Below are 13,730 nucleotides of genomic sequence, written 5' to 3' on the forward strand. Positions count from 1 at the left end.
CCTGACAACATTAAGTCAGAAAAACCAATAACCTAGTGTAAGAGAAACCATTCAGGGTAGAGGGCTAGTTCTGAGTCCAACTGCCTGTTGTTCCCTCCTTTATACCCAAACTATCTAGTTTTTCCCTTCCAATAGGATATTAAGAGTTTTCTTTAAAATCCTTCAATATAAATACCAATTAAATATGGAAGGCACCAAAACTTTGGAGTATATTTTAATATCTTCATAGAAGTTCCAATAATCCTCCAGCATTACTGACATCAAGAGCTTACATACGGCTTCATATTACATTACCCCAAAAGGTATAAATATTACTCATGTTCAAATGGGCAGGGTAATTAAGGCCTGTTCCTACTATTTTTGTTACTGGATAACTACTAGCTACATAGGGCATTATATAGTCCCCAAGAAGTAGCAAATAAGCTCTCTAAAATCACAATGACAATAAAACTCTCCACTATTTTCCCATCACTAAACGTATTTAATTCTCCCACCCCTGAATAAACTGTCAGAGGGTTTGTGTATACAAGCTTCTATAACCCCGCCATTTAATTTATAGGCTAAAAAATCCAGATCAAATAATGAAAATAAGAACTGTGATAAGTAATAGTTTTTTTGATTCACTGAAATTTTTCTTTAAACAAAGTGAATGGATTTCTCTACAACATCTCAGCTCACTTCACTTCCCACGCCCGAAATCCTCTTCTGTTGGATGTGTTCTTCCTGGAACCTCCATTCTGTAGAATGGCTCAGATGAGATGTCTTTCATTCTCTTAACTACAGCACTGTGTCTCAGCTGCCTTCTCCTTCCACCCCTTCTTATCCTCCCTCTCCCCACTCCCTCCCATCTCTCACCCAGCTTCTCCCAGAGCCTCACTTTGAGGGAGGGCGCAGCTCAGTTGTCCTTCGCTCTCCAGGCACCTCCACACCCCCAGTGGGCCCCTTCCTCCCATCCGTCTGATCAGTTCCCTTGACGTGTTGCATTCCCCTGTTAGAAGGTAACGTCCCCACCCTGCTGCGGGCAGGAACTATCTTTCTTTTTGCTTGCCTTTGTGTCCCTAGGGCTTAGCACAACACCCGGCACATAGCAAATGCTTAAGAAATGCTTTCTGACTTGACTTGAATGTTTATCTCTGCAATGAAGCAACCAAGCTAATAAAGACTGACCTTAAAATACGTTTAGCCTGAGTCTGAAACAGTCGAGTATTACTCATGACAAACGAGACAGCATATAGTAAAAGCACTTTATAACTATAAAATGCAATGGCTAAGCTGCTCGTGTGTTTTTCTACCAACATCATACCTAGTACATCATCTCTGGTCTTAAAACAGGAATAGCTGAGGCCCAAAAGGTCTAGACAATGCTATCGAAGCCCCCAAGCAAGTAAGTGACAAAATGTGAATCCACTTGACCATCCTGATTTCTAACCACTCCCAAATACTCGGAAAGTAGGGTCTTGGGTTGTTTTCCACGCTTTCTAGGCTCATGTTTATATTTTCATAGGTCACCTTGTCCTACACATATTAGATCTCAAGCCTGCTCAAGTAGAAACCATATATTCTTAAGAACTCCAACACAAGAAGACCTAACAGACTTCAAGTTATCTTACACTTACAAGATTCTCAATACATATAAATGAATTAATTCTTCCATTAAAGATTCTGAAATAAAGAGAAGGAATTCTCTGTTTCCTTTAATCCTTCAAGATGGCCAATGCTGCCTACCTCATGATTTTATCCTAAAGAAGGGAAAAAAATTAAATACTACCTGGGACTTACGTACCTGAAAAATCTGCTTTTTTCTGTATCCATTGAGTGGCACTCTCTTTTGCTGCTACTAATTTCTGTGCTCTTCACTACTGTAGTCCAGTGGATTGGAGTCTTACAAAAAAATACTCCCATCCCTTTGGGCCGGGCCTGTAACCGCCAAGAGGTGAGGTGTAACGGGACTGCAAATGAATCCCCTGGCATGATGGCTGGGAGCACGACAGGTTCTGCAACAGAAAAGAAGCTAGCAATCATGGATGTGGATCTCTAACTCAAAGATATTCAAAAGGTAGTACATGTACAGACTGCTTGAGAAAACAGATCCTTCTTCCTCAGAAAGAAAGGGAGGAGCTAGAACTTACTGTCAGGAGCGGAGGGGCTGTCCAGCCTTAGCTCCATTGGCGTCTCCAGCCTGTTCTTCACAATCAGAGCTGAGCGGACAGTGATGACCTTTCGAGCACTGCCTTCCATGGTCACTGCAAAAACCACCCGGACTGGTGGAAGTGAAGAGAACTATAGGATTGGTTATAAACAGAGAAAGAATACTGCTGTGATTCTGAAGATGTGCACAAAATGCAATGACACTATCTAAAATGCCTAAATAAGAGGTTCAGCGGAACTTGAAAAGTGTTTTATTATTCCTCTTCTTTTTACTAATGAAATAATAACAGTTGCTCTTTAAACCATCTGGCCTTGAATAAACCTCAATGCTGCTTTTCTTTAAACAGTCTACACAGACGACCTACAGCATCACAAAATAAAGTCAACTTTTAGACACATGTCTCTCACTTCCAAGACACTGTTATGAGGCTGTGAGATTAAAGCAACAATCTTCCAAAATTCTAGACTTCTAGTTATTAGAAATAGATTTTAAAGGGCATTTCAAATGCCCTTTAGTCTCCTACAGCCAAAATTTACATACTTTTCAAAATATGGTTTGTTGTAGGTTTCCTCTCTGTATAATGCCTGTTAAATACCAAATGTGATAAAAATGAATAAGGCAAAGTTCGTGTTCTCACGGACAGTCTTGTAGGAAACAGAAAACATGGCATTAGAGGACCTGGGTTTAAAGACCAGCTTGGCTACTATTTGTGTGACTTTGAGTGTGCTGTCATCCTTATGTACCTCCTCACTGGAACACTGGCCACTGACCCAAGCAAGCTGGGTTCTGATAAGTGAGCTTTCAACTCACCTTGTCCTGAACTTGGTATCCATGCCACTTCCCAGTTACGCAAGCACCATGCTGCCATGGTACTCTTTTTTTCCCAGTTCTCCTTTTATGAATCTTCTCCCGTTAGAACATAAGCTCCTTGACGGCAGGAGCCATCATGCTTGCTTCTATGTGTGTCCTCAGCATTTTGCACAGTGCCTAGTACACAGTTGGCACTTAATAAAGGCTCTATCACTTCACCTCTCTAGACTTTGCTTCCCTCATTTGGGAAATGAAGAGGTTGGACTAGATGACCTCTAACCTCTCTTTTCAGCTTGAAATTTCTGATCCTTTGTACAGAAATATAATGTCAAATATGGCAAGATAAAGACTTAAAAGAGGTACAGAAAAGTTTTATGAGAATTCAAAGAAAACAGATTGCTTCTGACTGGACAGGCTAAAGTTGGCAGGTAGGAGGTGGCACTTAGGATAGCCCTAGAAAAATAAATAGGATTTCAACGAGTAGCCAAAGGAAGGTGACACTTCTGGCACAAGAAATTATATGAGCAAAATCATGGACTTCATCGTAGTGGCTGTGTGACTCCGGAATGGGGAACAGATTCAGAGATGCTACGGAGGTAGAAATAACACTATTTGGCAAATGATTGGATATATGGGCTAAGTAAGAGTGAAGAGTCAAGAATAGCACTTAGATTATGAACCTAGGTGACTAAAAGGATGGTGATATGCTAGACAGAAATAGAGAAGTTTAGAAGAAGAGTAAGTTTGGGGAGAAAGATGAGTTCTATTTTGAACATGTTAAGTTTGAGATACCTTTGAAACAAATCCAAATTCAAATATCTAAGAGAGCCTTGGTGGTTTGGAACTGGAGCTCAGGAGAAAGATTATGGCTAAATAAATTAATCTGGGTGTCTCCCGCACAGAGATCACAACTAAACCTATTAAAGCTGATAAGATCCTCAATTGAGAGAGGGTAAAAATAGAAGAGAGTGCAGCACAAATCCTTCAGGGTCACCACAGTTAGAGGACCTAACATGGATGACGATCAAGCAAAGGAGACTGAGGATACATCAGACAGGCAAGAAGAAAACCAACAAAGCATTGTGTGAGAAGGTGCTATTATTATCCCTGTTTTACAATCAAGGAAACTGAGATAAACAAAGGTTAAGTGACTAGCCCAGAATCACATAGCCAATAAGTGTCTGGGGCCAAATTTGAAATCAGATCTATCTGACTCTAGACCCAGAACTCTATCCACCGCACCACCAACTGCTGGAATCTGCCTGTAACACAATTTGCCTAGCCATTCTACAATTGATGGGCACCTACTTGTTTCCAGATCTTTGCTAATACAAAAAGAACAACACCATAAAACCAAAAAGTTGGGAACAAACCGTTCATCAACAATTGTGGAACAAATGAACTATAGTGTATATATGAAATGGAATATTATTGTGTTGTAAGAAATAACAAATAGAAGGATATATGGAAACAACCGTCATTAAATAATAAAAAGTGAAGACAGCCGAATGAAAAGAACAAGATATATGATAACTTCTAACATGATGACTTTGCTTTTGGTTCAGATCTCTGATTTCATCAATGTAGGGAACTCTGGGGTTGGAAACTCCCTGCACCAGTGAAAATTAGTAACTCATCTCTCACTTAAAATCTCCCACATTAGTCATACCCTCCTCACAAAAATAAGAAAAGATAAGAAAATACGCTTTAATCTGTGTTCTTTGTCCATCAGTTCTCTTTCTGAAAGTGGATGGCATGTTTCTATCATGAGTCCTTTGGACCTGTAGTTGATCATTGTACTGATCAGTGTTTCTAAGTCTTTAAAAGGTGACTATCTGTACAATATTGTTGTTACTATATAAATCGTTCTCCTGGTTCTGCTCACTTTACTTTCCATTAGTTCATACAAGTTTTCCCAGGTTTCTCTGAAACTATGCCCATCATCATTTCTTACAGAACAATATCAATCCTATTCATACATTGTAACTTGTTCAGCCATTCACCAATGGATGGATGTCCTCTCAATTTCCAATTCTTTGCCACCACAAAAAGAGCTACTGTAAATATTTTTGTACATGTGGGTCCCTTTTCCTCTTTGCTTTATCTCTTTGGGGCACCACTCAGTAGTGGTATCATTGGGTTGAAAGATATGCGGAATTTAATAACTTTGGGGGTATAGTTCTAAATCGCTTTCTAGAATGGCTGGACTAGCGCACAGCTCCACCAACATCTGTCATCTTCCTTTTCTCCCAACTTAGCCAATATGATGGGAGGTGGCACCTCAGCCTTTTTTTTTATTGCATTTCTCTCACTTTGTAATTTAGAGGGTTTTTTCATACGACCATTTGATAGTTTGGATATCTTCCTGTGAAAACCATTCATACCTTTTGACCATTTATCAACTGGAAAATGGCTCCTATTCTTATAAATTTGAGTCAGTTCCTTATATTATATGTCTTAGAAATGAGACCTTTATCAGAAATGTGCTGCAAAAATTCTTCCCCAATTCCTGTGACTCTTAAAATTTCAGCTGCATTGGTATTGTTTGTGCAAAAACTCCATTTTATGCATCAAAATTGCCCATTTTACCTCCCGTGATCCTCTCATCTATTTTTTGATCATGAGCCATTCCTCTATCCATAGATTTAAACAGGTAATTATTTATATGCTCCTCTAATTTGTTGATGTTTTCTTTTATGCTAAATCATGAACCCATTCAAACTTTATCTTGATACACAGTGTGAGATGTTGATCTATTTTCCAGTTTTCCCAACAGTTTTTGTTGAATAGTGAGTTCTTGCCCTAAGAGTTGGCATCTTTGTGTTTATCAAACACTAGTTTATTGTACTCATTTGCTTTTGTATACTGTGTACCTAATCTCTTTTTCTGATCAACTTCTCTGTTTTTTAATTAGCAACAAATCATTTAGGTGATTGTGGCTTTGTAGTATAGTTCGAAATCTCATTTTATTTATTAATTTGATGTTTTTATCTTTTAACTTTCAATTTTATCAATCTGTCCTTGACTTTCAGGACATCTATTCTGATGTTTGGGGTTTTTTAATTTGTTGATTTTTCTAGTTGTTGTTTCAAGTTGCATACACAATTCACTGATCTGCTCTTTCTCTCTTTTACTAATGAGAGCCTTCAGAAACAGAAAATTTCCTCTAACTACTGCTTTGGCTGCATCCTCTAAAACATGATATGCTGTCTCACTGTTGTCAATATTTTTAATGAAACTGATTGTTTCCATAATTTATTCTTTAACCCACTCATTCTTTAGGATTAAGTTATTTAGTTTCCAAATAATTTTTAATCTTTGCTTCAAAGGCCCTCTATTTAATATAATTTTTATTGCATTATGATGAGTAAAAGATGCACTTAATATTGATGCTTTTCTGCATTTAATGAAGTTTTTACACTCTAATACAATGTCAATTTTTGTGAAAGTACTATGCATGAATAATCTCCAGAGATCAATTATATATAACTTTACTGAAATTCTCTTCAGGTCCTTAACTTCTTTTTCATTTATTTTTAAGTTAGATTTATCTAGATCTGAGAGAGAGAAATTAAATTTCCCTATTGTTATTGTTTTAATGTCTATTTCTTCCTGTAACTCACTTAACTTTTCCTTGTAAGAATTTAGATGCTATATCATTTGGAGAATATTTGTTCAGTACTGATATTAATTTATCATCTTCAGTAGTTTCCCTGTTTATTTCCTTTAATTAGGTCTATTTTTGCCAGTACTTTGTCTAAGATGATGATCGCTACCCCTGCCTTTTTCACTTCGGCTGAAGTATAATAGATTCTGCTCCAGCCCCTTATTATATCTTTTGTTTCAAGCACATCTCTTGTAAATGGCACACTGCTAGATTCTAATTTCTAATCCTTCTGCTATTCTCTTCTGTTTTATGAGTTTATTCATCCCATTCACATTCACAGTTATAATTGCTGGGTATTTCTCTTCATCCTATTCGCTTATACTTTTCCTGCTCTTTCCCCCCCACCTTCTCTTTAAAGGTTTGTTTTTCTTCTAATGCCTCCTTTAACCTGTCCTCTCTCTTATTTCTTCTATTTCCCTTAACCTCTTTCCTTCCTGTTTCCTTGTCGGTTAAGATGCATTTCTGCACCCAACTGTGTGTATGTGTATTTTTTCTTCCTTTGATCAGTTCGGATTAGAATAAGGTTCAAGTGTCACCTGCTTTCCCCCCCACCAACACACCTGCACTGACCCAACAAATTGTATAAACTCTTCCTTATGCACTACATTTATGTGGGATAATTTCCCCCATTCTTCTTCTCTCTTCCCTCCTCTCCCAGTGTGTTCTTCTTCCCTATCCTTTCCATTCTTCTGAGATAATGAAAACATAATAGAATGACTCTTAGGCCCTCTGATGGTAACAGAAGCCTGAAACATTACACACACACACACACACACACACACACACACACACTCCCTACATAAGAATGCAAGCAGTTTAATCTTTTAGTACCTTATTGCTCACTCATGGTTTTTTTTATGCTTTTCTGGTCCTGTGCTTGTATGTCAAGTCTTCTCCTCAGCTCTAGTCATTTCATCGGGAACACTTGGAAGACTTCTATTCCATTAAAGGTGTCTTTTTCTCCTGTAAGATCATACTCAGTTTTGCTGCGTAGGTTATTACTGGTTGTAAGTCTGGATCCTTTGCATTCTGGAATATCATGTTCTGAGCTCTTTCTTACGTGCTCCTTACTGTGGCCCTTCTCTTTCTGACTGCTTGCAGTATTTTTTCCTTGACTGGGGTTGCGGTTGGAAAGGGGCTCTAGATTTTGGCTATAATATTCTTCACAGTTTTCATCTGGGTGTTTACTTTAGCAAATGACCGGTGGATCTTTCCACTTCTATGTTGCCTTCTGGTTCTAAGAGATCTGGATACTTCAAGGCTCTGCTTGTTGATACTTTCGAGTCACTCCCTTCTAGGTTTATGTCTTGAGCTTCCCTGTCATCATAATAGCTCTTCATGGTGGGATTCTTTTTTAGTTTGTCCATTCTTCCAGCTTACTTCTTGACTTTATATTAGTGTTGGCTCTGGACACTTGGGGGTGGGGGGTGGGGGAGGAGGGAGCGATGTCTGGCCTGAGTTCTGTTCTATTACATCCTTCTCCTGCTTTCACAGCTCAGGCCAGGGCTTGAAAGCCTTCAGTGATCCCAACGAGGTGCGATCCAGGGTGAGCTCTGTTCACCGTCCTCCTGGTCTGAGCTCTGCAAGTTCCTGACTCAAGTTTGGGTCTATTGGCTTGTCCCTGGGTGGAGGTTTCACTTCTAGACTCAGCTATTATTAGCCCTCTGGGAGGCTCTGGAGGTTCAAAGTGACTGAACTGCCGGCTCTCCCTTGGTCTAAGACTCCTGCCTTGGTTACTGCACTGCAGGACTCCATGCTGGGCTAGAGGCTAGAAGCTAGAAATTAGACCCTGCTCTGCTCCTGGGATCAGAGCAATACAGCTACATCTTACTTTCATAAATATTCCTCGATCAACATGCTGTTAGGGTACATGATCACCAAGGACCACTTCTCTCTGCCCTGGATCCATTGGGATTCAGCCCTGGGAACTGGCTAGTGAGCAAAAAAAGAACCAAACTGCTAAACAGGACCTATCTCTGCACTTAGCACTGCTTCAGGGACCTCTGGCACCTCTTTGTACTCGAGCTCTTTCTGCCCTGATATCACCCTGGCCCTCTGTCCTTCGGCAACAGCCAGTACCACATGCACTCCTGGCGAAACCCTATCTCCCAGTGGCCTTGTACCTCTCTGTCTGTCTCCTTAAGTCACCCTGGACTAGAAAAATGACTCACTGTGACTCTTCTTGATCAGAATTCTGCCTGGTGCATTTCCCAGATCTTTGTGGAGGAAATTTAGTGGTTAGGCTGTACTACTTCTTCTCACTGCACTATCTTGACTCTGCCTCCCGTAGCTTATAATCCCAAAGAGTTTCTGGTGTACCAAGAGGTTAGGTGACTTGCACCTAGGTCTTGCTATCAGCTGTGCCACAGTTTATTTCACACTTACATCTATGGAAAGGAAGATACCTTTAAATGCAAAAGATGAGATGGAGTGTCATGGAAGCAATGAACATGAGCTTAGACAGCTTCTGGGAGATAGTGGAGGACAGAAGGGCCTAGTACGCTGTGGTCCATGAGATCACGAAGAGTGAGACACAACTAAATAAAGTATAATGGACAAAGCTGTAATAACTTAATAAAAACTTATTAAAGCTAAAGCACACATCCTTACTGTCTCTAACAAATACTAAAGTGCAAGATTGTTGACTGCTAACAATAAATGTTAAATTATAATAGTATAAGGTTACAAGCATTATTAATCGTAGTTGCTCTTTTGAATGATTTTGTTTATGGTTTTCTGGGATGGTGCTAGGAAGTGTTGCATAATTTTAAAATGTTTAAAAGGTGTACATGATGGAGATAAACAAGATTTGTCAATAGAAAAGGTCACACATTGGCAAAAATGCTCATTCTATGTTCTGAAGAACTTTACAAGAAAGATCTTAATATCAGCAGTAACCACAACAGTGTGGTTAGTGATCTAGAGCTAGACATCCTGGAGAATGAAGTCAAGTCAAATGAAATCCCCAAGCCAAGTGGGCCTTAGGAAGCGTGGCTAACAATAAGGCTAGGGAGGTGACAGAATCCCAGCTGAGCTATTTAAACCCTAAAAGATAATGCTATCCAAGTACTGTACTCAATATGCCAGCAAATTTGGAAAACTCAGCAGTGGCTATTGGATTGGAAAAGATTAGTTTAAGTTCCAATCCTAAAGAAGGGCAATACCAAGGAATGTTCAAATTACCAAACAATTGTACTCATTTCACACATCAGCAAGGTTATACTTAAGATTCTGCAAGCTAGGTTTCAGCAATATGTGAACTGAGAATTACCAGAAGAGCAGGCTGGTTTTTGAAGATGCAGCGGAACTAGAGACCACATTTACCAACATTTGCTGGATTATGGAGAAAGTAAGGGAGTTCCAGAAAAATACCTACTTCTGCTTCATTGACTACACTAAAGCCTCTGACTGTGGATCACAACAAAATGTGGTAAGTCCTCACAGAGATGGGAGTACCAGATCATCTTACCTGTCTCCTGAGGAATCTTTATGCAACAATTAGAACTGAACATAGAACAACGGATTAGCTTAAGATTAGAAAAGGAACACAACAAGGCTATATATTGTCACATTTTTTTTTAACTTGGATGCAGAGTACAACATGCGATATGCCAGGCTGTACGAATTCAAAGACTGAATTAAAGTTGTCAGGAGGAATACTGAACAATCTCAGATATACAGATGATACCCCTCTGATGGCAGAAAGTAAAGAGGAATTAAGAAGACTCTTGATAAGGATGCAGACAAACGAGGAGTGTAAAAGCTTACTTGAAGCTTACTATGAACTTGAAGCAGAGGGAGAGGAAGAGAAGCTGTGTCAGATTTTATATTCTTGAGCTCAAAGATCACTGTAGACAGTGGCTGCAGCCATGAAATTGAGAAGACAGTTTCTCCCTGGAAGGAAAGCTTTCAAACTGTGGGGCTGGAGAAGACTTTTGAGAGTCCTTGGACAACAAGGAGATCTAAAGAAATTAATTCAGTCTCTTGATTGGAAGGACAAATACTGAAACTTAAATACTTTGGCCACATAATGAGAAGAATGGACTCTTTGGAAAAGACCCTGATATTGGGAAAGATTAAATGCAAAAGATGAGATGGAGAGTGTCATGGAAGCAATGAACATAAGCTCGGACAGCCTCTGGGAGATAGCGGAGGACAGAAGGGCCTATTATGCTATGGTCCATGAGATCACGAAGAGTGAGACACAACTAAATGACTGACCAAGTAAACAAAAACAATGCTCTGAAGAGAAATAGTTTCTTTAACTACTATTCTTAAAACATGTGCCCAGAACACACTGGCAATGCTCTTTAATTAAAAGAACAAATGACACATATCTGGGTTTTTTGCACAGCCAACTTCTTTACTAAAGTAAACAGGATCTGAACCAACCTCATAAAACAATGAAAAGACCTGTGTATTTTGTCAAAAAAAAAATACCAGTCATGCTTTCAGGAAGTGCCAACGAAAAGGCTGACATCCCTTTGGAGGGTCTACATAGAGCCAAGATTTCTAGCTCTAACGATGACCAAAACTAAGGTGCCTACTGATCCAAAGCAGTAACACCGTGACAAATTCATTGCTAGAGAGCGGTCATTTAAATCTTAACTCTATCCTCAGGCCTAGATGCCCCAAAGTCCACATTTCAAAATGCAACACCTTCAAGGACAGAATTCTAAGCAGAAATCTGAAGGTTGTCTTGTGATGATCCATCAAAAAACCAGCTGGAAAAAATATTACAATTTTTCAATCTTCCTCATTCTTGTACTTGGCTGCCCATAGCTTTTGTTTACATCCTCATCCTGGAAGAAAAGCCCTTGGGATCACCCCATATTTGTCTTATTCTGACCTATTCAGTCTCAGCTATAAAGTGTCCGTGAAAGATTCTTTTAGTGAGGTTTCACAGAAGGAACATGCTTTATAAACTTAATGTATCATCATTAAAAGAAAAGGGTGAAGAGTAATTCCATTTGCAAGAATCTGCATGTTCTAGGGATCACTGTAGAACACATTCATCAGAAATAGCGTGGTCCAATTCACAGAGTATAAATAATAAATATGAAATCATAATAATAAAAGCTATACTCACATACACCTGAGGATGTATTATATTTGTTCTGCTGCTAGGGCTGCCAATCTAAAAAAAACCCAGAAGTTAAACAATCAGCACAAAACACATGATGCAAAGACACCAAATTCTAATATCTTGTTTTGTGAAAATTTACTAATCTGAATTAACAGACTATCTAAACTAAGGGAGCAGTTATCATCGACATAAGGCTCACTTATTCATTCAACTATTATTTACTGAATATCCCTTATTTGCCAGATACTTTGGGGGCTACACAGCTGAACAATATAATTTTTTCCCTCATGACTCACTATTATATACCATTAAACGGATGCTCCTTTCATGCATTTAAATAAAGCGTTCCTGTTTTTACAAAATACCTACTACCTAAGAGAAAGTGCTAAAGAAGGGGGTGGAAGAATGGAAAAGAAAACAAAAATATCAGAAACTAGGTTCTCTGCTGAGGCTAGGAATTAAAATCTCGTCAAAAATGAAGACAATCCACTGAAAAAGTTTTACTGAATACTGGCTACACCTCAGTTTTTAATTGATACTAATGCACAAAGCAAGGCATACTTGTTACAGGTATTTGGGGGAATGGGGTAATAAAGTTCAATTGGAATATTCCTTTCATTGCCAAAGATATGAATTGAAAGCACTCAAGTTCCAGGAATTTTTAAGGTTCTGGAGGGAAAAAGATGGAAACTGACATGGCATAATGTTCAAGATGAACACAAAACTGAGCAAAGCAGCGTCACTACAGCAGATTAGCACTTACATATTCATCAGTGGAAAACAAAATGAAAAATTGGCCCAAAGGAATTAAGAACTGGCTGACGGGCAAATGAGCCTGCAGTGGCTGTAACTGCTAAGTCTCTCAAGATTCCTCCTCTGCGGCACATGTTTATTGTCGATGCTACTAATAGCATCCTCTTAGACCTTTCAATACTTAATCCTATAAAGTATAGATCAGCACAAGACAAAGGAAGAGAGTAGGTATGAAGATGAATGATGAGACACTAAAATGGCTGGGGGAGGGGGGGAGCCAGGGAAATGCCTACATCTGTCTCCAATAAGAATTAGGAGAGGTAGGAATAATGGGTAACTAGATCAGAATGTAATTACAATAATAAGAAGTAACAGAGAAGAGGCGGGGGCTAGAAAATGTGAGAGAAAAAAAATAAGGTAAATAAAATGTTTGGCAAATTAGTAAATGTCTGGCTAGGCCAGCAGAGTGTGAAAACTCTCTCCAAGATGGACAGACCATCTACTAGATCAAAATTTTCAGTCTCAATTTTCCATTGAGAACAGCCTTGGATTGGCAATGGTGATGATCCTCCAACTTCTCCGTATTAAACAGAAGATTCACTCTGGTGGAACTTAAAAGGACTTTATGTCTGTGGCAACAAAAGGGCTATCACAACTGAGCTTTATCTCCCCCAATGATGCCCAAGGAAAGGTTTCTGTTATTGATAGGCAGTAGAATATATGTATAACAAATGAGATCAGATTTGTAAAGTGCCTGGCACAGAGCAGGTGCTTAACAAACGCTTATTTCCTTATATAACTGAAGTTTTACAAAGTGAATCACTCTTGATAACTAACCTGAAATTAGACTATATCTCCCTCTTAGAATTAATAGAATATACACAATAATCAAATCTCAACAGAACAGAGCCTAACGTTGCATTTTTACTATCTGGACATGTAGCTGAATGGGAGAATTGCCACCTAGGCCAGAACCATGCTGTCACCAGTTCCCAACAAGCACACACCGTGGAAGATGATGAATTTTTGTCAGGGGCAGCATATCGGAAAAAGGTCCCCACTTTATCCACGGACACAGGGCTCACTTGTTCCCAGCCATTCACTCTCACTTGCAACTGGTGGATTCGGAGGTCATGCGTATGCCTGTCGGTTGGGATGCAAAAAGGGAGGGAGAATTAAACCCCATCTTAAGAAGAAATAAGAAAAAGAAGATATTTCCATTTTAATTTAGCCATTACACAGAGACCCATGGGAGAAACTGCTCT

At 39.1% G+C, this 13,730-nt stretch overlaps 1 protein-coding gene across 1 annotated transcript in view; it reads right to left on the reverse strand.

Annotated features, from left to right (window-relative positions):
• The window catches only part of VPS13D (vacuolar protein sorting 13 homolog D), a 328,743-nt gene that overhangs the window by 188,676 nt on the left and 126,337 nt on the right, over nucleotides 1–13,730 (reverse strand). Inside the window, exons 43-46 of the mRNA XM_020973579.2 lie at nucleotides 13,473–13,608; nucleotides 11,716–11,763; nucleotides 2,130–2,280; nucleotides 1,784–1,994 (exon numbers count right to left, since the gene is read on the reverse strand). Of these exons, the coding sequence (XP_020829238.1) occupies nucleotides 1,784–1,994; nucleotides 2,130–2,280; nucleotides 11,716–11,763; nucleotides 13,473–13,608 (546 nt within the window). The remainder of the gene's footprint in view (nucleotides 1–1,783; nucleotides 1,995–2,129; nucleotides 2,281–11,715; nucleotides 11,764–13,472; nucleotides 13,609–13,730) is intronic.

This window comes from Phascolarctos cinereus, unplaced genomic scaffold (genome assembly GCF_003287225.1).
Source record: "Phascolarctos cinereus isolate Bilbo 61053 unplaced genomic scaffold, phaCin_HiC Scaffold_726;HRSCAF=1367, whole genome shotgun sequence".
NCBI lineage: Eukaryota > Metazoa > Chordata > Mammalia > Diprotodontia > Phascolarctidae > Phascolarctos > Phascolarctos cinereus.